This window comes from Nesoenas mayeri, assembly GCF_963082525.1.
Source record: "Nesoenas mayeri genome assembly, chromosome: 26".
NCBI classification, from domain to species: Eukaryota; Metazoa; Chordata; class Aves; order Columbiformes; family Columbidae; genus Nesoenas; species Nesoenas mayeri.
Window position 1 is genome coordinate 1,480,899 of NC_137552.1, and position 27,072 is coordinate 1,507,970.

General features: G+C 47.5%; 1 protein-coding gene across 1 annotated transcript; it reads right to left on the bottom strand.

Annotated features, from left to right (window-relative positions):
* Window positions 1–8,027: 8,027 nt before the first annotated feature.
* On the bottom strand, window positions 8,028–26,863 carry GOSR2 (golgi SNAP receptor complex member 2). The gene is made up of 6 exons (XM_080359807.1): window positions 26,780–26,863; window positions 23,311–23,375; window positions 19,885–19,993; window positions 18,838–18,970; window positions 15,333–15,473; window positions 8,028–10,889 (listed from the first exon to the last, which is right to left on the bottom strand). Exons 1-6 carry the CDS (start codon window positions 26,806–26,808, stop codon window positions 10,728–10,730), a joined length of 639 nt encoding a protein of 212 aa, XP_080215933.1. The 5' UTR covers window positions 26,809–26,863; the 3' UTR covers window positions 8,028–10,727.
* Window positions 26,864–27,072: the final 209 nt, after the last annotated feature.

The following is a 27,072-nucleotide window of genomic DNA, read 5'->3' on the forward strand; positions in this document are numbered from 1 at the left end:
TTTTGAAAAGAATGTTCCTCAAAATACTGAACTTTCACCAATGTAAAATACATGTTGACTACTGTGCAAAATTAGGATTATTTTCAAGTTAGGTTCTGTCAAATGTTCTTGTTGGCAATTTGGAATAAAAATGTTACAAATGCTGTTGGACTCATATTTCTGAAAGGTGGTGATTGGTACTCCTGTTGAATACATAAATGCTTACATAGTAAACCCTCCATTCTACCTTCATTTAATTATTGGTTTTGTCACTTTGAAGGAAAGTGGTGACAAATATCAGCTGCTTGATTGTTTCTGGTATAACTGCAGCAGCTTATTTGCAGGATTCATGGGCCAGAGCACTATAATTTTACAAATAGGTGCCATAATTGGGCCCTATTACTGTAAGTTCCTATAATTGCCAGTTGATGGAAGACTGGCAGTAATTAGTGCAGTAACTACCTGCTTTTGTTGGGTGTCACCGCTTTCCTGCGCCACAGAGATGAACTATGGGTGCACCTACTCCCAGGAGGCACTTTGTCCCATTCCCCAGCCCAGTGTCAAGATGTCTTGTCCAACAGCTCTGCCGTCCCCAAAAGGACCAGGTGGCCTCGGAAAGGTGACGGTTGTGCCTTCAGAATGTCCCCTGGCCACGGTAATCAGGGAAAAGCGACCACAAGAAGTGGATTTGTCTCGCAGGGTAGGTGCAGCCAATATGACGGAGCTCTGAGATCTGGAGTCCCACGTCTTTCTGGGCAGCTTCTCCAAGCACGTCCTGCATGGAGACCCACAATTTGACTGTTCCCTGCAGTGGTTTCAGCGTGGAAGATTAACAGGTTGTAGGGATGTAAAACAGAAAGATGATTCACCTCCAGCATCGTGACTGTCTGAACTCCCAGTATTGTCTGTCATGGGGCTGTTGGGATGAAGCTCCGATTGTTTTCTGTTTACCACAAGGAATGTTTTTAACATGTCAAATGGCACCTGGTCCAACGTGGCACAGCAAGGGCTTTCATGGGACAGTCACGGTGGCCACAGTCACGTATTCCTCTGTTAAATCCTCACTCTCTTTTCACCCCCTTCCCAAGAGGCTGGATGTGTCCCTTGGCAGGAGAAGCTGATGGGAGGTGGAGAGGTTGAGGTTGGACCCTGGGAACAATTTCTTCCCCAAAGGGCTGTGGGGCATTGGAACAGGCTGCCCAGGGCAGTGCTGGAGTCACCATCCCTGGAGGGCTGGACAGACGGACATGAGGTTCTCAGGACATGGGGCAGGGACAGGGTGGGGTAACGGCTGGATTGATGGTCTTTTCCAACCAAAATGATTCTCTGATTCTATGAAATATCAGCCCCTTTTGGCCTGCCAGGGAGCGCTCTCCTGGGGAGCAGAGCCCGACCCCCCTGGCTCCAAGCTCCTTTCAGGCAATTCAGAGATCAGAAGGTCTCCCCTCAGCTCCTGTTCTCCAGCTGAACCCCCCAGGTCCCTCAGCCGCTCCATCACACTTGTGCTCCAGCCCCTCACCAGCTCCGTTCCCTTCTCTCCACTCGCTCCAGCACCTCAAGGGTTTTCTTGGTGTGAGGGGCCCAGAACTGCCCCAGCATTGGCGGTTTGGCCTCCCCAGGTCCCAGCACAGGGACGGTCGCTGCCCTGGGCCTGCTGGCCACACCAGTGCTGGTACCAGCCAGGATCCTGTGGCCTCTTGGCCACCTGGGCACACACTGGCTCATGTTCAGCTGCTCTCACCAACACCCCCAGCGCCTTTTCCAGCTGCTGTTCCCCAGCTGCAGTGTCCATGGGGCTGTTGTGACCCAAGTGCAGGACCTGGCACTTGCCTTTGTTGAACTTCATGCAATTGGCCTGAGCCCATTGATTAATACAGGGTCTTGAACTGCCTTGGCTCCTACCCGGTGCAGAATGGAATAGGGTGAGAGAACAAGAGGGAACAAGGAAGACATTCCATCATGGGGGTGTTTATGAGCAAACATAACGTGCTGGAGGTGGGAGAGAGCGAAGGGAACAGATCTACCTGGTGGGGCAAGGAAACACCAGCTGCAAAAACACCCCATCACTTTGGTTCTGGAGGGTGAACAGTCTCTGAGTGTCGTTTTGCCTCTGGAGATCGGTGTCCAGCTCCTCCATGGTGTGGTCAGGAAGGCTGGAGGAGAAGAGCTGGGTGGTGGTGTGGACCTCACTGTCCAGGGACTCTTCAGACCACAGCCGTTGTGTTTTGGGTTTACCCCTCGCTTTGCAGCGGTGGTTCAGCCTGAGTTATAGTGATTAGTTGTATGTGGGGGTTCCTTTAACTCCCCAGGGAACCACCTCCTGCTACTGAACTTCAGGTTCCAGCAGGTGAGACCACCTTGGGGTTACTGGAGGCGGCACAAAGTCTCCTTCTTCTGGGAGTTCAGGCTCTGGCCCCAGATCTCAACATCACAACCAAACCACATTTAAGAAGCCAGTTCCCTTTCCTGGCTGTTAGTCCAGGTTATAACTCAAGCCAGTTTCAGCTCAGAGATGATTTACAGGTGCTCGCTCAGCAGCAGGTTGGAAATCAAAGCGGTGGCTGCGTGGGCTGCGGCGGCTGCAGAGCTGAGTGTTTCTGTGGAAGCGTTGACCAAACGGTGCAGACAAGTGTCTCCATGTGCAGCTCAGACACACACGATCCAGAGCAGGTAGATGGAACCAGCCCGTTCACCTCACGTTCAGGAAGGACCTTCCTGCTCGGAGCTCCCAGCCCTGCTGAAGTCTGGGTGTCTCGTGGCAGCTGCTCCTGTTCCCTGGGGTGCCCAGGTCACCGTGGGAAGGCCCGTGGCCACCGCGTCCCATCCTTGCTGCTGTGACATCCCTGTCCTGAGAACGCTGCTGTGAGCCCCTGGGTGTCACCTGCTCCGTGACGTCCGTGCCCCTGCTCCAGATGGTGCCGGTGCTGGGGTTCCGGAGGCAGACGGGCACGTCCACGCCCATCCCAGAGCCCCGTCACCAAACCGGGCGCGACCCCAGGCCCTGCAGACAAACGGGGTCCCTGAGGATTTGCCTGGGGCTCTTCCCACCGCCCCGGCCAGCCCGGGGATGCACCACACCGGTACCCGGGTTACTGTGGAGACACCGCGATAGCCAAGGGCAGCAGCGCCACTTCGCTGGGTCCAGCACAGCTGGTGTGTCTGACAGTGTATAATACCTGCCATATATTCTGTGAGTCTGATAGCATATAGAGTCATAGAATGACCTGAGTTGGAAGTGACTTCTGCAGGTGGTGGCAGCTGCTGACACCTCTGGCTGCCCCGTTGCTTCATGGCCACCACTGCACGGACCAGAGGGGTGGTGTATAACACCTGCCTCCTCGAGAGCACCTTCTGAGGGCATCTGATGCTTGGATCATACTCTGTATCCTTTCTTTGAGGCATCCTCTGTATTCCTTATTTCATATTCTTTACAGTGGTCTGACTTACACAGCCCCACACCCACATAGAATCAGGGAATGTCCTGAGTTGGAAAGACTCACCAGGATCCTGGAGTCCAACTGCTGTCCCTGCACAGGACACCCCACAGGTCACCCCGTGTGTCTGAGGACGCTGTCCAGTCTCTTCTTGAACACTGTCAGGTTGGGCCGTGACACCTCCCTGGGGAGCCTGTTCAGTGTCCAGCACCTCTGGGTGAAGAACCTTTTCCTCATGTCCCACTGACCCTCCCTGGCTCATCTTCTGCCGTTCCCTGGGCTCTGTCACTGTCACAGAGCAGAGCTCACCCTGCCCCTCCTGCTCCTACTGAACCTGCAGCCCATGAGCTCTGCCCTCAGTCTGCTCTGCTCCAGCTGAACAAACCCAGGGACTGCAGCCGCTCCTCATACGGCTTCCCCTCCAAACCTTCACCAAATTGGTGTCCCTCCTCTGGACACTCTCTAGTAGCTTTATCTCCTTTTCTCCTGTGTCCCCAGCCCTGCACACAGTGGATGCTCCAGGTGAGGCCACCTCAGCGCAAAGTCCAGCCGGGCTGTCATTTCACAGAATCACAGAATGGACTGGGTTGGAAAAGCCCTCAGAGATCATCCAGTCCAACCCTTGGTCCAACTCCAGTCCATTCACTAGATCATGGCACTGAGTGCCATGTCCAGTCTCAGTTTAACAACCTCCAGGGCCGGTGAGTCCAGCACCTCCCTGGGCAGCCATTCCAATGCCTGACCACTCTCTGCACAGAATTGATTCCTAATCTCCAGCCTAAATTTCCCCTGGCAGAGTTGAAGCCCATGGCCCCTTGTCCTATTGCTGATGCCTGGGAGAAGAGACCAATCCCCACCTGGCTAGAACTGCCCTTCAGGTGGTTCTAGAGAGTGCTGAGCTCAGCTCTGAGCCTCCTCTTCTCCAGACTAAACAAGCCCAGCTCCCTCAGCCTCTCCCCATAGGGCTTGTGCTCAAGTCCCTTCCCCAGTCTTGTTGCTCTTCTCTGGACCCTCCAGCACTTTAATCTCTTTCCTGACCTGAGGGCCCAGAACTGAACACAACACTCCAGGTGTGGCCTCCCCAATGCAGAGCACAGGGGAAGGGTCACTGCCCTTGTCCTGCTGACCACGCTAGTTTGGATACAGGATTTTTGATTTCTGCTGCCCATTTCCAGAACACCGACATGACTGAACTGTTCTCTCATCCCCTGTCACTGTTTTATTCCCCTCCCCCCCATCTCTGCTGCTCTTGGCTTTTCACCTCCCTACATCAAGATACAAAGACAACGGAGGGTGGTAGAACAGGAGCCCACCCAGGACTGTGAGGCTGGTGGTGCCGGGGGCGCTGGAGCTGGGCCGGGATGGCTCAGCACCCCGGGCAGGATGGGACAGGGCGAGGCAGCAGCACCCCCTGCAGAGCAGCTGCTGAACCCCCGATGCTCACACAACGTTACTGTGAAAATACGACACCGTCACCACCGCCTTGTGTTACAGCTCACAAAGAGACATCTTTTTGCTCCTGCAGTTGCGACATTCAACATTATTATAGTCACAGGCAGTGTTGCTATTGCTTTGTGTTTTACGCTAAAGGACGTGTTGATTTTTAACACAACACTGTTGTAATTGTGCATTATATGGTTAACATTTGGCAACAGTACACATATATACGCATACATATTAAGCTTTGGTTATTAGACAAGTACACACACCCTCTAGTACTTATCTGTACTGTCTTCCTTCTAAATTAATTTTTCCCCATCAAGTCATAATCTTATCATCCATTATCTCCCCCTCCAATCTGTATATACGTTGGCCACATTTCACTCTGTTTTAATAGCTAAAGCACTGACTGCACTTAGTCAAAACTAAGTCAAAACCGTCTCTTTTAGACCCTCCCGGATTTCTCTGACACAGGCGGTCACACCGTACAGCACACTGATGAATCAGCGATGTTGATTCCAGGTGTCGAGGTTTGATTGCAGGGCGACAATAAACCCTGGCAGGTGCTTTGTTAAACCCTTCAGCCTCCCCACTAAGGAATGGCGATAGGACAGCAAAGAGAGGCAAAACCAGAGAGGACTTGCAAGTTGGAAAGAATTAAAAATGTTTTATTAATGCTACTAATTAAATAGAGAAAATAATACAAAATATACAAAGCCAATCTTGAATTCCCCGGCAAACCTCAGAGCTGCTCCAATAACTGCAGGGCAGGCACCTGGAAGCCTTGGGCTGGACTCTGCAGCAAACCGGAGCTGGATTCAAGGCTGCAGGGGCTGTCACGAGGCCTCAGATCTGCAGGGACGGCAGGCAGGGTCCTGCCCGGATGTTGGCCATAGTCGAAGAGGGGCCGAGACCCTCGTGGTCTCCTACTTTATGGGATGGAATACTTAGCTGGTCAGTTTTAGTCACCTGTTCAGTTCGCTCCTCCTTGCCCATTTCACTTATGGGACGTGCATCCTTATCAGTGCCCTCGCATTCCATCGCTGCGTCTACCAAAACAGGTATCCAACTCCAGAAAAGTGCAGTTACTAAGAAAGTCGCTGAAAGAAGAATTCACTGAAAGAGAAACTGGTCTCATTTGTAACAAAACCAGGACACCAGGCTTGAGCTGCTGCTCATCATTTAATCCTTCAGGGCATCACCTGAGAAGATAAACTGTGAAGACCTTGCTCACCAGGCTGCCAAAGGCTGCTCTGATCTATTTATCTAATTCATACCCACATCACTGGATGAATTTTAAAGTTTTCACATTCTTCGCTTGATATTCTCTGATTTAATAAGTGTTTTGTAGCTGTGGGGAACTTGAATTACTGCAAAACAAAACATAATTGCAAGAGAAAGTTAATCTAACCCCTTGATCTCGCATTTTAAATCCATGAACTCTTTATCAACAGCCACATTTTGCCCTTCAAGTTCTTCCTTAACTAGAACGTAGGAGGGTTGATCAGGACACGGGGGCTCCAGCCACCTGCATGAGCTGGCCGAGGGCAGGACGGGAAGGTCGGTCCCCTCTCCAGTGACAAAGAGGGACGGGGCAGAGCAGCCCCAGGTCCTGGGTGTCATCCCCGCAGCGTCTCCCCTGCACCAGCACCCAGCCAGAGACCCACCACCATTTCTACCACACCTGCCGTGTTGTGCTGGTTTGACTGGGTTCATTTTCTTCGTGCAGTTAGAAACCTTCCTATTTCCTAGCTAGCACGGCCATTGTTGGACTTAGTTTGAGAACAAGAAGATATCAGCCCAGCACAGAGTTAATGTTTGTAACTGCTCCGGTCTGAGAGCCAAGGACACTCTGAGCTCTGCCCACAGGTGTGAGGCAGCGAGGAAGGGGATGGACGGACAGAGCTGGACTGACACCCAGACTGAGCGATCAGAGTGTTCCAACCCGACAGGAAGCTCAACATGAGCCACCAGTGTGCCCAGGTGGCCAAGAAGGCCAATGGTGTCCTGTCCTGTATCAAACCAGCGTGGTCAGCAGGCCAAGGGCAGTGATCCTTCCCCTGTGCTCTGCACTGGGGAGGCCACACCTGGAGTGTTGTGTTCAGTTCTGGGCCCCTCAGCTCAGGAAAGAGATTGAAGTGCTGGAGGGTCCAGAGAAGAGCAACAAGACTGGGGAAGGGACTTGAGCACAAGCCCTATGGGGAGAGACTGAGGGAGCTGGGCTTGTTCAGTCTGGAGAAGAGGAGGCTCAGAGCTGAGCTCAGCACTCTCTAGAACTACCTGAAGGGCAGTTCTAGCCAGGTGGGGATTGGGCTCTTCTCCCAGGCATCAGCAATAGGACAAGGGGCCATGGGCTTCAACTCTGCCAGGGGAAATTTAGGCTGGAGATTAGGAATCAATTCTGTGCAGAGAGAGTGGTCAGGCATTGGAATGGCTGCCTAGGGAGGTGCTGGACTCACCGGCCCTGGAGGTTTTTAAACTGAGATTGGACATGGCACTTAGTGCCATGATCTAGTGAATGGACTGGAGTTGGACCAAGGGTTGGACTGGATGATCTCTGAGAGCTTTTCCAACCCGGTCCATTCTGTGATTCTGCTTAAGGAGAGTCGGGACCTTCCGTTCTCTCTGTCTCACTCTTGTTCAGAGCCAGGGCAGTTCGGTTCGGGACGTTCAGTTCGGCCTTTTGCTGTTTGCAGAGGCCCCTGGGCCTTTCTGCCTTTTTCCTCTTTTCTCTCTCTGGGATCGGCTGTTTGGGACCAGGTGCTGGTTCCTGGGACTGGCTGCTCGGTGTGGACGGAGGTCATGAGAAATTGCCTTGAGTATCTTTTATTTCTATTATATATATGTTTACTAGTAGTGTATTAGTATTTTGTTATTTTATTAAGCTGTGTTCATTTCAATCCAAGTTTCTCCCTTCCCATTCTCTCCCCTATTTCAGGGGGGTGGGAATGGGGTGAATGAGCAGCTGTTGTGGTTGTATTGAAGCTCGAGTTAAACCACAACACGTGTCACCACCAGTCCCCCCAGTGAGAGCATCACTGGGAGCACGGTGGGACCCATGTCCTCCCAACAGACAGACAGACAGACAGACACAGGCAGTTCCACAGCCATGACCTCTCCCTGCTGGTGCCTCCTCCTGAATCACGGTAAAAAACCCTTCATTTTGGTTGAAAAATCTTTATTCACATAACACACCGTATGAATCACAGTATGTCCCACCCCTGCCCCTTCATGTATAAAATACTGGTAAGATGTTTGGTTTGCTTTTGTTTTTCTTTTCCAGAGGCAAGTGAGTTTCCACAGTGTTCCCCCATGAGAGAGTTCATCCAACAGCTCAAACGCTTGTTGTGCCACAGACATTCAGAAGCAAAACAGCTCTGCCGAAGGAAATGTGGCCTTTAGTAAGACAAGGAACTTCACATGGAGTTGAAGCAGCAACAGGAGTAAAACCACCGGGGTTTCAGCTCTGCCTCATGTTAGTGGAGGTCTTGATCCCACCTGTGCTCCCAGTGGCCAAGCGCAATGGTGTGAGGGTTTTACACCGATTGCCTGAGAGCGGATGCTCTTGTAGATCATTTTGGACTTAACATCTGGTACAGATTCATCTGAAGTTGCGCGTCATCATATCCACTTACCCAAGTGGTTCCTTCGAGCCCCACATCTCACCTTGAGACAGAGCGAAGAGCAAGGGCGCTGCTTAGAAAAGGGACGTGAGCAAGGAGAATCTAAAAGGGCGGAATAAATGAACACAGAGACACGTATGAAAATGCCCAGATAGTCTAAACAACAACAAAAAAAATCCAGTTCCAATTATTTTATGGCTCCTATCACAAGCCAAGAAAGGAAACAAATAGGCCAGAGTCTCACTTTGGTACAAGACAATCCTGCTACGCCAGGTCACAACTATATAAACTCTAAACACTGCCTAATGCCGTCCTTTAAGCACTAAACCATAAAATTGTAAAATCAAGGTGGAATTGGACCAGTTTATCAGAACAGAAGAAGATCTGCCCAGGATCCCAGACAAGGTAACCAGGTGATCTCATAGAAGGTGCCCTCTCAAGTGCGTAGTATCCTAAACCTATCAGATTTCATATTTTAAATAAATTTAAGGTAAACTTAGATATAAGATTTAGATTAAAGATACTCGACGAGCTCTGAGGCTTTCCTGGTTTCTTGTGCCGAACCATCCGACAGGATTATTTAGGTGCTGATGGTATCCTGGCCTCTCTTCTGGTGTCTTATGGTGTCTGCGGCTCATTTCCCTGCCTGGGGCTCCAGGTGTGAACCTGATCATCCCACTTGCCCATATTAACTTAAATCCACCTTTTACAGCTATTTATACCACTTCTCCAAGTTTGCAACAGGCTACATAATAAAAGCAAAGCTTATTGCAGCAAAGACAGAATGCAGAACTCGTAATCTGTTGCTCATTAAAAGAGTCATTCCGGACAGAAAGAAAAACGAAGGGATTGCCAGCGTTATGCCATGTCATCTAAATGTGACACTTCTGTGCAACTGTCACACATCTGGAAACGCTCTGGACTTGCGCACAAATAGGGATGGGAATGTCTCTGATGGAAATGGGTGATGCCCAAAATCTCAGGGCGGCTGTTCAGTCTGCAGGGAAAGCGGTGGCACGTTTAAACACGTAGGCATTTCACAACTGCGAGTGTTCACGTGTGGACAGACACCTACAACCTCTGCGAGGTGACACGAATTACAACATCTTTCACAGTAATTCTGCGGGTACAAAGGATAATGCAAAGAAAGCCTTCCCGAGGATGAGGGATGTTCACCACCCCAAGGCACGTAACTTCATGAAACTCTTCTAACAACTGGTTTTAAGTGAAAGGTTCGTTGCCCTGATCCCACTGTGATTCTGAACATAAAGAACGGCAGAGAGAGCCCGTTCCAGCCCCGTGAACGTAAAAGTCACAAAGGTGATTTTGAGCACGGTGAGGACTTGCCTGCTTCATCAATGCAAGAAATACCAGCTACAGAGCACAACCCAAATCAGCCACCTCGGACAATGAATATAACTCACCAAAACGTGATGTGCACTAGCATTAAAAATGGCAGTTTTACAGTTTTCGGAGGCTGGATTGGGTACCAGGCACAGTGAGATGACACAGGCCTGATGTGCATCAGCCTGAAAGCAGCAGAGTACAGCGATCAGCTTCCACTGGGAAGCAGCGCGGCATTAAAAGGTACCAAAACACACCTCACATGAGAAGCATTTCGGCATAAAATGGGAAGATTTGTGCTGGTTAACACTGTATGCGCAAATAAAAATGGTAGCTGAGGTTATAACCGTGCTTTGAGAGTTAAGACCCTTCCCCACAAATCCTTCTCCCTCCAAGTGAAGCGGTGAGTTTGCAGATGGGAGCCCTTCCCTTCCCACCTCTTTTTGCACGCTTAGGCAGGAACGTGCCCACAAACAACGCGGAATTCTCCTCCGCGGCGTTCTTTTGTTGCAAAACACTGTGATTAGGGCCATTTCTGGCTCACTACATCTACTCGGCCTTTGCACCATCTCATCCCTCTCTACCCAAAAGGACACTCCTACCTCGCAATACAGTGGGGCCAAATTTTCACTTCTGCTTCCTATTCAACCAGATTCGTAAACCTGCAGACAATCAGGCGAGAGCAGTAAGGCCAGGGTTATTTTTATAGGGCTATTCTCAACTACAGCTTCCCCAGAGCAATGTGTTTCCCTACGTGCTTTCCACAAGACGCGTGTCCGAGTGCGATTTGTAAACTCTGAAGGTCACAGGAGGGGCTCATCTGAAGCAGGACCCAGAGGAAAGAACAGTCTGGAGGACAGTCCGTCTTGCTCCAAAGGACAATCTCCTCTGGCTCATGTTCAGGAGCTCATGTCAGATACTGCACGACCAGAAACATAATGACACAAGTCAAAATCATTCCCCCGATCATGAAGTATTTATCCTGAAAGGCTCGCTTCTCAATCAGCCGCATCACTGTATTGGATAAACCCAACATGTTGGCAACGTCCAGGATCTTCTTGTGAGTACCCTAAGAAGAAAAAGCAAAGAAACAATTAACCTCATGGTCCATCGCTTCTTATGCCACAGTCCAAGAATATTTCATTAGGGTGGCAAGTGATGAATTCTGATCGATGGAACTTGCTATCAGCCAATACAATTTAGGAGGAGATGCCCTGGAAATATTAATAGCTAGATGATGAGGCTAATTAATTCACACATAAACAGGAATGTGGTTAAAGATACAAAACAGTCTAGCTGGACAGAGATCACAAAGAGTGGCTCACAGAAAAGGCATTAAGAGTTTTCTGGCCCTTTTTCAGGCATTCAAACAAGAGCTTGGAGCTTCTTGATCAGACCTTTCTTGCAGAACTGCTGGAGTCCAGTTCATACCAACAAGAGACCGAAAAGGTTGTCCAGAAACTTGTAAGGCTAATGATAGAGTGCAATGAAAAGGCATTAAAAAAGTGTAATTAATGCAATTTCAAGAAATCCTTCTGGAGAAAAGCACTGAACATACACTGCTAGCAGGGGAACTGCAGGCAGGGACACACCTCAATTCGGTTTCACTGCTGACACAGTTGGTATCGTTAATAACGTGGATCCCACCACAACAGCAGTAACCACAAAACAGATGAACCCAGCGAGCTGCAGAACTGCAGGTGCCAGGAAACGACCTGGGGAGTCAGCACTGCAGCGCAGCAGGAACACTCCAACTATTTCTGGGCAATGGTCAAAGACAGAAATACAGACACGTAGATGGACCTGGGCGCAGTTCGGAGCTGGATCGTCCCCTCTGGGATGGTCATGAAGCATTGGAACAGGCTGCCCAGGGCAGTGCTGGAGTCACCATCCCTGGAGGGCTGGACAGACGGACATGAGGTTCTCAGGACATGGGGCAGTGCCGGGGGTGGGGAACGGTTGGACTCGATGGTCTTGAGAGGCTTTTCCAACCAAAACGATTCTGTGATTCTATGACGTGCACCAAGGTGGGTTCTGCTAGAGAACAGCCTTGTCACATCATGGTGACGGTAACGGACCTGTGGTCTCTCTCAAACGGAATCCTGGTCCAAGTCCTTACAGAACACCTCGCTCCAGAAAGCTGCAAGACTTCAGCTATTTGTTCTCTGAGCGAGGTCAATAGCACAGATTCCATCACAATACTCTATTAGCACACTTCAAAAACGCTCTGGTTTCTGTTCTCACACTCCACCATATCTTTGGTCTCAAAAGAATAAAAAGCTGAAATCTGGGAGTTGTTTTGAATATCAACCTGACTTAAGATCAGAGAAGCTGAGGACAGAATTCATATCAACTATATTGGACACACACGCACAAATGGTTTCTCAATCCTTAAAATCTGCGATACCAAATGAGATAAGTGGTTTCTTCTGTAGAACACTGTGTAGGTATTCAGGTCCTTGGCTGAAATCAGGTTATGTCTCAGCTGATAAAACGTAATTGCATTTTTCACCTTCATTTCATACACCTCACGTTAAGCCCCTGGATACTAAACGTTCATGTTCTGCACTTTTCCTGTTTCTAGGGAAATCTTTTCACACTACATCAGAATAAAAGAAAAGCTTGCTTGGAGAAGAGAAACCAAGTATTAAGTTTTATAATGAAAACAAACAACAGGAAAGTGAAGACTTTTCAATTCTTGCAGTCTGTGGAACAGTGGAATTGTACAATTGGAATAATTAAAACCTTGTGACAATTTGGGAATACTTGGCTCATGCCTGTCTCTATATCCAACACCAAAGAGGCTACATAGATTAACATGCTTCCACATTAACCCATTTATCTTTAGAAGCTCTCCCCATGCTAGCTGCTTCTGCCAGATGTATAAACGGGCAACAAAGCCTTTGATAGTGTAAGAAAAGCTGAGGGGAAAATGAATATGAACAGATGTTTCCTTATCTGTGAGTCAGAAGAAATATCCTCTGAAAGCGTAGGTACATGGCACTCCCAAAATTAGAGTAACAGCTGCAGTGGGCAGAGACACCAACTGTTCACTATTATAGTTCTGACCCAAAGTATCCCTGACTTGCCCCAAGCTGAGGGCAATCACATCTGCAGGAGGCCCATCACGATCTAAAAGGAGTCCAGGCATGCTACTGCAATCTAACCAGCAAATGCAGCAAGTCAGGAGTTTTGACCACAACAAGAAATAGCATTTTTTGAGGCAGTAGGTCGTGCAAGAGTTCCCTTCTCATATGGGCCAGCCGTGGTGAAGTTCTGACTTGTGATGTCCACACTTCCTTCTCAGGAACCCTCCAGACACCAAGTGCTTCTGTCATTCACAGAATCACAGGATGGTTGGGGTTGAAGGGATCCCTGTAGATCCCCAGCCCCACCTGCTCACGCAGGATCCCAGGGGGTTTGAATGTCTCAGAGAAGGAGACTCCACACCCGCTCTGGGCAGCCTGGGCCAGGCTCTGGCACCGCAAAGGGAAGAAGTTTCTCCTCGTGTGCAGATGGAGCCTCCTGTGTTTCAGTCTGTGCCCGTTGCCCCTCACCCTGGCGCTGGGCACCACTGAACAGAGTCTGGTCCATCCTCTGACACCCACCCTGAGATACTGATCCCATTGAGCAGATCCGTCTCAGCTTCTCTTCTCCAGCTCCACAGCCCCAGCTCTCTCAGTGTCTCCCCAGCACAAAGATGCTCCAGAGCCCTCAGCATCTTTGTGTCCCTCCCTGGACTCTTCCAGGTGATTCACAGAATCACAGAATCGACTGGGCTGGAAAAGACCTCAGAGATCATCCAGTTCAATCCTTGGTCCAACTCCAGTCCATTGACTAGATCATGGCACTAAGTGCCATGTCCAATCTCAGTTTAAAAACCTCCAGGGACGGCGAGTCCAGCACTTCCCTGGGCAGCCATTCCAATGCCTGACCACTCTCTCTGTAAAGAATTTCTTTCTAATTTCCAGCCTAAATTTTCCCTGGCAGAGTTGAAGCCCATGGCCCCTTGTCCTACTGCTGATGCCTGGGAGAAGAGCCCAATCCCCACTTGGCTAGAACTGCCCTTCAGGTAGTTCTAGAGAGTGCTGAGCTCAGCTCTGAGCCTCCTCTTCTCCAGACTGAACAAGCCCAGCTCCCTCAGCCTCCCCCCATAGGGCTTGTGCTCAAGTCCCTTCCCCAGTCTTGTTGCTCTTCTCTGGATCCTCCAGCACTTCAATCTCTTTCCTGACCTGAGGGCCCAGAACTGAACACAACACTCCAGGTGTGGCTCATGTTGAGCTTCCTGTCAATTATCACTCTGAATCAGTGACTTATCGTGTAGAACCACCAACCTCCCATTCCCTGTGTGAACTGCACATACCCTCGTGCACTTTAATGACTGGATGCCCCAAACCAACGTGACCAGCCACCAAAGCCACGCACAGTGCACAAGCGTCCTCTGCCACTGCGCCCTGCGCTGGCCCCGTCCCCTGCATGGGAACACTGGGCAGCCTGGTCCTCTGTGACCGGGACAGGACACACCTGGCTTGTGCATTGCAACATTAGGATTAAAATAAGCACTGTCAACTCTGCCCTGTGAACACTCAGCTCTGGTAACTCCTAAGAAAGGGCACCACAGGTACTAAAAGTTGCCCCAGGAAAATGTCTCTGCGCATTAGGGGTGAGACCCACACGTGTACATGACTCGGTTGTGTGTGGCTCGCTGACCGCAATCCACGGGACTTAATGTGCGATTCGTCTCATCAAATGTAGGCATTTATCTTCTCAATTAAGATGTCTAAATCCTCTGGCAGGTACCTCTCAAACTAACACAATATCACAAAACAGACAACAATCATTATCCTCCTCAGAAGACAAATACAACACAGAATCTCCCCCCATTTTTTAGAGATCCAACTTTCCCCCAACAGCTACTTCTTATTAAAAAAAGCTTTTTATATCTTTGAGCTATTTGCTTAAAATTTAACACCACTTTGAATGGTCCTTACAATAAAAGGCACATATTTAAGAGACATGAAGAAATACAGCTGTTGTTAACAGTATTTGGGGAAAGATATATTGTTGAAGTGCACTGGACCTCAAGGAGTACTATCTTTATTACTCATCTTAAACACAAGTACTTTATGCCAGTTTTGGGGTTGCTCTGAGTGATGTTCAGCTGAATCAACATCTATCTGCAAGTTAACCATTATTTCCCATTCTGCATTTGAACAGAAAAACCCCAAACAAACACCCCATACCAGAACAGAACATTAAGATTTTAACTGCTATGCAGGTAAAGACCTCTTGGCTGTCCAGCCACAAAAAGAGCTTAAAGATGTTCCTAATCAGATGATAAAATAATTTCAAAGAATACTTCAGGTTCAGTTAACATGGAGTTTGGGCCTTTCCGGGCATTCTCAGCTCAAAGCAGTGTAATGAAACAAACTCATGGATTTATTTTACTTATCCTGGTCATCATAAACGCAGAAAAACGTGGGGTCTTTTTGGTAAAACGTGATGCCCCCACCTTTAACGTGACTCTCTGGTCCCTCAGGCCCTGCAGGATGTTGGTCCCACTGCCAATAAGATCATCCATGCCACGATGGGCATTCTGGAGGGATTCATTAAACTGTAACGTTTCGTCGATCGGGATGGTGGTGTCAGAGTCCTGTGGGGGAAACGCAGGGTCTCAGTTATCTCGCCTGCTCGCTCACACAGATCCAGAAAAGAGAACATGCAGAAACAAACGTGGTGAAAACTTGACAGGGTTTGGAAGGATGTATTAAACATCATAAGGATCATTAAACATCACAAGGATAGTAAGTACAACAGTGATATTCGAGGGGAAAAGAGTAATTTAGAGAAGGTAGGAAGCAAGCCAAAAGGCAAAGTTCATCTGCAATTAGAACTCAAGGAATAAAAGGTCAGATTAAAAGTGGAGATCTTTTTATAATCTCAGTTTATAATATATGTAGGAAAGGGTGTTACAAGAGAGAACATCAAGAGGAGGTGTTTAGCAAGGAGTCTATTGATCATCGCAAGTGAAAGACTCTTGAAAGATTTAATACCACATTTCTAAGCAACAAAAGGCCTGCAAAACACAACATCTGGGTGATGACGTACTATACATTTACAACATGGCGCACATTTCTGATGGTGAGGGCAAGCAGACATGAACGTAGTTCCCTGGAGGTCTGACTCACTCATCACCCAAGGCCTTATCTAAAAAGAAAATAACTATTTTCCATTGAAGATGCATTCGCTCAACTAGAAACTATGAATCTTGAAATGGGAATAACTGGATAAAATTCTGGAACCTACAAGAGGTTAGAGAACGTCACTTTTGTCCTTCAAAGGCCTCCGGTTTAATCTTCTCCGGACACATTCCATGGAGAGAGGTAAGATAACGGCTCATCTCTCCCATATGGTTTTATAAACAGGATTCACAATCCTGGTAAGAGTGGAGACATTGGCTTACCTGAGTCCACGTACTCAGAACAAGAACTAGCAAAACCGGGAATTCACATTTCGGTGGTTTATACCCTACAGCTGACTGTCAGCATTAAGTTACGTGCGTGTCACAATGCCAAATTGTAAAATAATATTAATATAAGAATGACACGCACGGTCTGGTGTCAGATGCTGGACTGCCTGGGTGTGTTGTCTGCGCTCTGTAAGAGGAGGAAGAATAAAGGGCAGAGCTGTCAGCAGCTGCGGGGTCAGAGCTGATGAAGAAGCCACGACAACACAACTATCTCTGATCAAACAGTCACAAAGCCCCAAGCTTCAAACAAGCGACTTGTTTTACACGAGTCTGCAGAGCAGAAGCACTTGGATTTGCTTCTGAATGGCTATTATTTCAGATATTTATCAAACTTCCAATCATCGGGGATTCCATTTCCCACACGAAGCGTTTGCAGGGGTTTTTAAGAGACCACAAAGCAGCAAGAAAAGTAGCAAAGCAGATTTTTGATCCTCCTCATCATCCATTTCATTTGCTGTTAGTGGTTTTCTCCAGAATGGTACAAGAAAAGGCGTTAAAGACCATATTTATCTTCAAATTAAGCACGATGTTCACAATACCGCTACAGCTTTAAAAGCGGTTAGTATGCTACAGTGATTTATTCAGGTTGCTGACATGCTCAGCTGACTTCTCTATTTAATAGAATAGGGTAGTATGTTAATTGAAACTGTGTAAACAGACTGGCCAATAACTGACAAATAAACCATCATTTTCCAATTAAAGGAGATTGTACTTTAAAAGTCACATTTTTACAACAATGATGTTTGCTTTTTTTTTCACCTTCAGGCACTTTTCAGCATCTAAAGGAGGAAAACAATAACTCGCCATCTATTTTGTATTTGCAAGGCTGCTACTGCTCTTCAAAACTGTTCCACTTACACATGGTTTCCTACAGGAACTTCCGTCCATATTTGCAGAGGAACACCACAGTGTTTTGAAAAGAAATCAAGTTTCAAGTATCAGTGTTGCTTTCAAGCCTTGTTTGCAATTTTGAAATGGCCAACAAAATGTCATCTTTGTGAAGTACACCAAAATTGCCCAGTCTCAAGGAAATAGGACCGCTTATATTCGCTCTTCCTTGCCCTAACAGTGAATGATAACACAGAAATGGAATGGTAGGTGATATGCTTTTAACAAAAAAAAACCAAAACAAATGAACAAACAAATAAAATAGCTTTTGAGTTACAGAAAAATGAAATCTGAAAGCAAACCTACGTTATTCAGAGCAAAACTCCTCCAGAAATTTGCACTGGGGGGAATTCCCAATGCAGGAACTTGTCCTGGTTTTATTAAAAACAAGACCGGTTCTCTTTCAGCTCAGTTCTTTAGGTGGCTGTACTTGTCTGAGTTTCAGCTGCATATTTTTCCTCGGATGCTGCACTCGGTGCTGTTAAGAGGCCAACGGAATGCTGAAGAAGCTCGTGTTTAGATTAATTACTATGGTAGCCAAGACAGACTGATAAGTTTTCCCACATTCCGTTGTGAGAGGGGCGTGTTTGAGGAGGGGTGGATGGAACAGGTGACTGAACTGACCAACGCAAGTATTCCATCCCATAATCGTCATACCCCTATAGAAGAGGGTGATCACGAGGGTCACGCTCTCTTCGCCCATGGCCGGCATCCAGAGAGGCCCCTGTCTGTTTGTCTGTGATCCACAGCCCTCAGGCCCTGCGTCCTGCACCCAGGTTCCGCTTTGCTGTGAATTGTCGCCCACGACTTCTGGGGGCCTGAGCTGCAGCTGCTGGAGCCGCCAGCCCCGCACCCCCGGCTCTGCTGCTGAGCGACGCCAGCGCCACATCCAGCACTTGGATTGGGTTTGTATATTTTGTATATATATTCTCTATTTATTAGTAACACCCTTTAAAACTCTCCAACTCGAAGTCTAAGTCTCTCTTCCTTTCCTCTTTTCTTTCCTATGATCTTTCCGATCTAAAGGAAAGGGGTGGCGGGAAATGAGGGGATAACAGGGAGCGTCTGCCACGGCTTATTGCCGCCTTGCCTTAAAACTTGACAGAACTAAAAATTAACAAGTGGAAACACATTCCCATCATTAAAAACTTCTGAATCGTTTATAGGTTAAAAGGGATTTCCTCCAGCAGTGTGATTTATACTTGGATAAATGAAAGCTTGCTGACATCTACTGACAGCAGAGCGTATAAAAGCCAGGTATTTGACAAATCTCAGGATTTGATTAAGATATTTGACATAAATCCAAGTAAAATGTACACTTTGGTACCCACCTCATTTTGAAGTTGCCATGTAAGTCAGGCAGAACTGTGATGGATAAAACAGAGCAGCAGTTTCTGGTGTTTTTACCGCTGCCTCTAATAGACAAACTTCTCCTCATGAGGAAGTTGCACTTTTTCAACATGTATTGTTATACTTTCCTCTCTTTGTTCCGTTTACATCTCACAGCAGCAATTTAATCAACTCAAACCTACGTCCTGCCTGAAACTTCTCTGAAAGGCTACGGCATCTAGAACAGACATCTACAATAAAGAGTATTTACATTAGTAGTGAATGTACGCGCAAGCAGCTCCTCCCGCTGCCGCTCCTGCTGCTCCCGGACGTAGCGGCGGTGCTGGAAGTTCCTCAGGGCCGTCTGCAGGTGCTGCACGTCGTACTTCAGCTGGTCAACCCGCCTACGAAGGATTAACGACAGGAAGACATTCCCAGAGATAAAAATGCCGTTCGTTTCTGGTGGTTTTATATAAACAATGGAGCATTATAAATTAACAGATACAAATAATAAAGAATGATGGGTTCTACTTATTTAGAAGATAAAGGACATTCAATGTTAGGCCTGTATTCCAGACTTATATCCTCCATGCCTCGTTTTTCTGCTGAATAGGTGGATATTAAACAGAATGTGGAGCAGAATTTCTGAGCTTGGACATCCTATCCCATGTCTCTTCAGGAGTTTTATATACACATTGCTCATTTAACACAGATAAGGAAAGATATTGAAAGAGCTTTATTTTATGACCCCCATTTACACAGAAAATTAAGCTTTGGACTTTCATCAGTTAGCACCATGTTCATGAGTTTTCCATTAAAAGGGGTATACAAGTCAGTGGCCAATACAGGAGATATCACCATTCGGCCACATCAACATTAGTAGCAGAGTCATAGAATAAATTAGGACATAAGATCCTGAGGTCTCTGACCCGATCTCCGGCTCAAACCAGTGCTCATGTCACAAACCTCCTTATTTCAGTCACCAACAGCCAGGAAAACGGTTCAGAGAAAATGACACCAACTGAGATAATTTTACTCCTTAACTCCACAAAAGACACTAAATCAAACGCCATATAAAGTAGAATTTTATTAAGCATCCAAGTGCCATGTGCTGCTCATCTCAGAACAAAGCCATGAATCCAGCTCCATCACCAGCCTGTGGTGAAACGCAGGAAAGTGATTTTGCCTCCCTGCCTCAATTTTGCTACAGAGTTAAGTTACGCAAAGGATTCACTTAAAACAAAGGCAAAGGGCTTCAATAAGTTCAATGAAAATAATTACAAAGACAAAACTATCATAGCAAAGAAGGTGAACTTACAGCTTAGCGTTCTGCCGTTTATTAGGAGGCTCTTTGCTCGACAGGATTTCCAGACGCTCCAAGTTGCTGAATATATTGTCTATTCTTGCCTGAATCTCATTTTCTACCACTGCAAGGAAATCAAAAAGTGATTTGAATTAAAGACCTGCAATCTGAGCGAAGGTAAAAGTTCAAAAGCATTCCAACCAGTATGTAAAACCTGGCAGACACAAATCCTTACAGGATGAAAAACAATCAGATAACTGAGAATTATACATACCATGAAAAAGCTACTTATTTAACTCAATAATCTGAGACTCCTGCATTCTCCTCCTTTGAGAAGTGAGCCAGGAAAGGTATTCTCTTTCAAGATATCTGAGCCCGTTTCCCTCTCAGCTCCATGTATTATGATTTAAAGCTCCCACTCATCCCTGAAGCCCCGTCTTGTTGCCTCAGCAGGATTAGCTCACACAAGATGATTCTCACAACGACGGCAATTTAAACCTCCAAGTTAATACAGCTCACCCATTCCTATCGCAGGAGACACTGACAGAGCGTGGGAAGGATTAAGAGTTGATAGGAACTGGCAGATTGGACAAACTGCTCAGAAAGACATGACCAAAAAGGGTTGAATATCCCTGGCAGGTGGAAAAACAAGGCCACAAAATAATTACCTCTAATCACCTACGCTGCAACTGTTCCTGATAACGTGTGTAGAAATAGTAGAGGGGCAAAAGTACATGACACAGACTCATCTAATTGTACTTTAATGAGGTGGGAAACTGATACAACTGGAGAAAAGGAGGCACAGGCTTTTGGTTACTGGAGTCGTTGTGCAGCAGAATTGGTACAAACCACAACCCCCTTCACAGAATCACAGGATCCCAGCCTGGCTGGGGTTGAAGGGAGCTCTGGAGATGATCTAATCCAGTGCAGATCACACAGGTGGGCCCAGGGGGTTTGAACATCTCAGAGCAGGAGACTCCACACCCGCTCTGGGCAGCCTGGGCCAGGCTCTGGCACCGCAAAGGGAAGAAGTTTCTCCTCGTGTTCACATGGAGCCTCCTGTGTTTCAGTCTGTGCCCGTTGCCCCTCACCCTGGCGCTGGGCACCACTGAACAGAGTCTGGTCCATCCTCTGACACCCACCCTGAGATACTGATCCATTGAGCAGATCCCTCTCAGCTTCTCTTCTCTTCTCCAGCTCCACAGCCCCAGCTCTCTCAGTGTCTCCCCATCACAAAGATGCTCCAGAGCCCTCAGCACCTTTGTGTCCCTCCCTGGACTCTGCAGTGATTCCTTGTCCTCCTTACACTGGGGAACCCAGAACTTCCTCATCTGCCAAGCGTGTTTTCTGACCATGTCACAATCCAGCATGTCACAACTAACAGAACTGCACAGAAAAGGAGCGCTATTAATTATCTGACACCTTGTGTAAGGAAGGTGAGCTGTAAGCTGACGCTCCGCACCCTCAGAGCGCGCCCACAGGATGATTATTCGAGGACAGCAGCACCATCACGTCCGTGCAGCTGTGAGGACAGTCCTGACGTCTCAAACTGCCACGGCCAGACCCAGCACAAATCACCACTAAATTCTATAGACTCTATTTATTCTTATTTTGCACTTAGACTGAAGAAGTATATAGAAAAATATTATTAACCAACTAAGCACTTCACAGTGTCTCAGGACTTTCCAGAAAATCACATTCTATGGAACCGGGAAAAGCAAACAACACATACAACCCTTTTCTTTGCCCTTTGATCTCACACAGAGTAACCAACTCACACACACAGACACGAATCAAATCATTCTAATTCATTTCTCTGGCATTTAGAACCGCTAAACTAATAGGAAAGCAACTGGGAGAGCAGACAGACAATTACAACTGGTTTTGCCAGTCCCAACAGCAATATCTGGGTTGTCTTACTCTTTTCTGAGCAAGAAGGGATGTGCCCAAGTTGGAAAAAGAAAGCAGCAACAGAAACTGTGATTTCCTGGCTCTTATTCCTGCTCTTCAGGCAAACGATAATCCTTTTTCCCATAAATTTGGAAATACTAATAGATGTATATATATAAAGGTATGTGTTCCAGATATAAGTACAGTACGTTCATCTATTGACTATGGAAGATGGTACATGATCCTATCCCCAGAAATGGTCTCAAGTAGCAGAGGCAAGATGGCAAATTACATTAATTTTCAAAAGGATCCAAAATCACGGCCAGTGAACAGCAGCCCAGGCAGCCTGGTATTGTACTAGTAATACAAGCACCACAAAAACCAGAAACAATTCATTATTTTTTGATAGGAAAAGTTATCATAGCCAAAGTCATGCTTCAGAAATGTGTTTAGGGTAAGAAGTCAGTCAACATGTGCATAAACTTATCCCGTGAGTGCTGTCACTGCAGCAGTTTCTGCTGAGGTCCATTAGCAATTACTCACAGAGGAATTAAGTCTTCAAACACAGGTCCAAAATACACCTGCCAATGTCATGGTGGTTTATTACGGTCATTTTATGAGCCCGGGGTCACAGTCCAAATTTACTGAAGCCATTTCAGACGTAGCCGTTCTACTTATTTCTCGTACAGGTTCTGACTCTGATGCAAGCAGGAACCAGCCAAATCATCCTACTTCAATTCCTGCACACCAAATTACAGCATTTTCCCCAGAAAATGGACTATGCATGTTTGGGAGAACACTGCCAATTAGTGGATGCTTAAGGAATAGCAAAATAACAGGACAGATAATAGAATCACGCTTCTCAGCTTTTTGAGTCTGTAGTAAACTACCCCAGTGATGTCTTAAATTTGCAGTTCTGTCCACATCCACGTGTTTGTTTTACTTCCATGTGTACATCAAAATGGGGCTTTTTAACCTGTTTACATTGAGCGTATCTGGCATTCCTGTATCAAGCCGCTGTAGAAGCACCCAGAGTTAACACTGTCAGTTAAAGAATTGCAATATGAAGATGATTTGAAGTAAACTCTTGTTCTGTCTTCTCCACTCTGTCCTTCACACAAAACATCACCTCAGTGAAGTCAAATAGTAAAACAATGTTAATGCGTTCCAAACCAGTGTCTCACCAGCTAGCACAATGACCGAAGGGCCAAATTTGTTCCGATAACGACTGTAAATACAATGATAAAGTATGCAGGGTTAAAGACGCAAGTTAAATACATCAGTACTAGAGCGGGATTTTTCTCTCCAAATAATTCTCAAGTTGCGCCAGGGGAGGTTGAGGTTGGATGTGGGAACAATTTCTTCCCCAAAGGGCTGTGGGGCATTGGAACAGGCTGCCCAGGGCAGTGCTGGAGTCACCATCCCTGGAGGGTCAGACAGACGGACATGAGGTTCTCAGGACATGGGGCAGTGCCAGGGCTGGAGGAACGGTTGGACTCGATGCGCTTGAGTGGCTTTTCCAACTACAATGAAATGAAATTAATTACTTACGGTGCACTGACTCTTTGTCTGAAGTCTCCAGGCGCCCCATGTAAGATTGGACTTCATGGACTTGCCTATCGAAAGTAAAGAGTAAATTAACAGGAGAAGTCAATCATTTTTCAATACCTCAATTTTCATCTTCTTTAACCTAAAACTACTTTTTAGAACAGAACAGAAATCAGATACATGGTATTCAGTGCAGACAGCCCACCACTGAACACAAAAATACTGCCCAACTCTTCAGTATGTGCTTTCACTTAACACGCATTTACAAAACAACATTCTGTTTAAAAACAAAAAATCAAGGTGAAAGTTTTATTTATGTAGTTAGTATTTTATTTATCTTTTATCTCAAAGATTTCCAATGCAGTTCTAGCTCCCTTTTCATATTTATGACATGAACCAGGGCTCAAAGTCAATAACATCTGCCTGCTCCAAGAGAAGCACAGAGACAAGACAGCAGATTCACAGCAGGAACTCACAAATTCAGAGCAGAGGGAAGATGTGACAGGGAGAAGAGCTGGCACAAGCGAGACCTTAATGACAGACCTGCAGGGAAATCTACCTACATACGCCACTAAAGTCAGGAGTGCTGAGGAGACATCACAGCTTTATGTCACTGTGTAAACGGGTAACGCATCTTCCAGACTAAACACAGGTTTTCTCCCTCTCTTCTCAAAACCAGACGCACTGGCAAAGGGTCAGAGAAGGACAAGAAATGTTATGAAAAGTACAGAGAAGCTTTTATACAAGAAATGGTTGTTCAGCTTGGACTGGAGATGATAGCAGGAGATGTCCTAGAGTACAAATGGCACAGGAGAACATGGATAAGGAATGACATTCACTGTCTCTTAAAACATATCAATTACAGAAGCACAGGAGAAGGCGGATAAGAAACGACTTTCACTGTCTCTTAAAACATATCAATTACAGAGGCATTAAATGAAATTAAAAGATCACTTAAAACCAAAGAGGACAGGTGGAGCTTTGGCCATACGTGGGGTAAACAATCTTACAGCAGCTTGGATTCAGACTTCAAGAAATACACTTAAAAATGACAAAAAATATCATGATGTACAGCACAAATGTTTATGAAGCCAGAGCTCTGAAAACAACTTACCTTTCAGAGTGATAAAATATTCCTTTTTAGTTATTATATGAGATGTTTTTAATAACTATCAGGGCTACCTTCCAAATCACAACACTGCTGCTAAAGAGATAACTGAGTATGTCACAAGCGTTATATTACTTGGATTTAACCAGAGAATCCCAGAATATCAGGGATTGGAAGGGATTTGGAAAGCTCATCCAGTGCAATCCCCTCATGGAGCAGGAACACCCAGATGAGGTTACACAGGAAGGTGTCCAGGCGGGTTGGAATGTCTGCACAGAAGGAGACTCCACAACCCCCTGGGCAGCCTGGGCCAGGCTCTGCCACCCTCACCGGGAACAAGTTGCTTCTCAAACTTAAGTGGAACCTCTTGTGTTCCAGTTTGCACCCATTGCCCCTTGTCCTGTCCCTGGTTGTCACCAGCAGAGCCTGGCTCCATCCTCCTGACACTGCCCCTTTCCATATTGATCCCCAGCAATGAGTCCCCCCTCAGTGTCCTCTTGTCCAGCTCCAGAGCCCCAGCTCCCTCAGCCTTTCCTCACACGGGAGATGCTCCACTCCCTGCAGCATCTTGGTGGCTGCGCTGGACTCTCTGCAGCAGTTCCCTGTCCTGCTGGAACTGAGGGGCCACAACTGGACACAAGATTCCAGGTGTGGTCTCCCCAGGGCAGAGCAGAGGGGCAGGAGAACCTCTCTGACCTACTGACCACCCCCTTCTAACCCACCCCAGGTCCCATTGGCTTCCTGGCCACAAGGGCCCAGTGCTGGCTCATGGTCACCCTGCTGTCCCCAGGACTCCCAGGTCCCTTTCCCCTACATTGCTCTCTAATTCCCCAACTTACACTGGAACCTGGGGTTGTTCCTGCCCAGATTCAAGACTCTACACTTGCCCTTGTTCTATTTCATTCCATTTTTCCCTGCCCAGCTCTCCAGCCTGTCCAGGTCTCTGACGGCAGCACAGCTTCCAGTGTCACCCACTCCTCCCAGCTTGGTGTCATCAGCAAACTTGCTGACAGTCACTCTGTTCCCTCGTTCAAATAATTGATGAATATATTGAATAACATCGGCCCCAGCACTGCCCCTGAGGCACTGCACTGGATCCAGGCCTCAACTGGACTCTGCCCCATTGACCACGACTCTCTGGCTTCTCCCCTTCAGCCAGTTCACAGTCACCTCACTACCCAAACAAATTCAATATCCAGTATCTTACAATCCATACTGGTTCTATAGTTCTGTTTTCAATACGTTTCTGACACCCCAGGCAGCTTGAGACTTGTGTTGCTCTTAAACTGACTGTTTAGAAACCCAGGTGCAGGAACCAAACCACATTGTGCGCAACCAGATCAGCAACCTACCTCACACTCATCAGGACCCTTCACCTGCCAGAAAAGGCAGGAAGGCTGAGAAAAGGTGGGAAGAGAGTTTAAAAATTCAGAGTATCCACAAATTACAACAAAAATACAACTCGGTGACTACGATCTCCAAAGAAATTGTGGCTGAACCATCCCTGGAGACATCCCAGGCCAGGCTGGACGGGGCTCTGAGCACCCTGAGCTGGTGCAGATGTCCCTGTCATGGCAGGGGGGGCACTGGCTGATATTTCAAGGTCCCTTTGACCCAAACTGTTCTGTGATCACAGAATAAGGCAACATGGAAACAGGAACAAGACGAGATGATTCCTTTGCCATAAGTCACTGTTCTGGGGATGCATTTCTAGACCAACAGTGGATTCCCAGCTCTTCCCCACGGGTCACTCTGTGTCATTATTCAATGAAAGTCTCTTAGTTACCACACAACCCTCAACAGCGCTCAGCAGGGACACCCATTACCACAGAAATCTGGAATATTTGGATTAAGTGCCTCCTTTGGCCTCTTTCCCACAAGTTACTCCACATCATTCCAGACTTTTTGCCTTATTTCGCATTTTTTACACCACTTCTACCTCACCAGCATCATCTGGGAACAGCGATCATTGCTCACACACTTCCCGAGGTGGTTTAAACTGTGTCTGCTGCTACAAAACCCCTACACGCCATAAACCCCCAACTAAATCAGCCTGCACGAAAGGTACATAAAGCAGAATCCCTTGTTTTCTATGAACACCTGTGAAAATCCCGCTGCATTCGGGCTGACGTGGCTCGACCCGGACAGACACACGGACACCCGGGGGGCTCCTCCCGCGGCTGAAACACCCACAGCGACGCCCCGGGATGGAAAACGAGGATTTTTATGAGGGAAAAGCAGCTTTCAAAGGGCGCTGTGCCGCGGGAGGGGTGTCCGCCCACCGGCTCTCCCCTCAGGGAACCGCTGCGCCCGGCCCCGGGCTCCCCGCGGGGTCGGGCCCCCCAGCCCCCTCCCCTCACGCACTTGTTGGTCTGGTGGTACAGCCCGTCCATGGCGCGGCCCGACCGGCCCGCTCCGCCGCACACGTCGCCTCCGCTTTCGCTTCCGGCCCCGCCGAACTTCCGCTTCCGCCGGCGGCCGCGGGCACCCCCCCCACCTCCCCGCTCCTGTTGCCGCCAGGGGGCGCTGCGGGATCGCGGTCCCGGGATGTGAGAGAGCGGAGGGGGGGGAAATAGGAGCGTTCTGGTTAAAAAAACCCTCAAGAACATCGAGTCCAACCCTTCCCCACCCTTAGCACTGCCCCGTGTCCCTGAGAA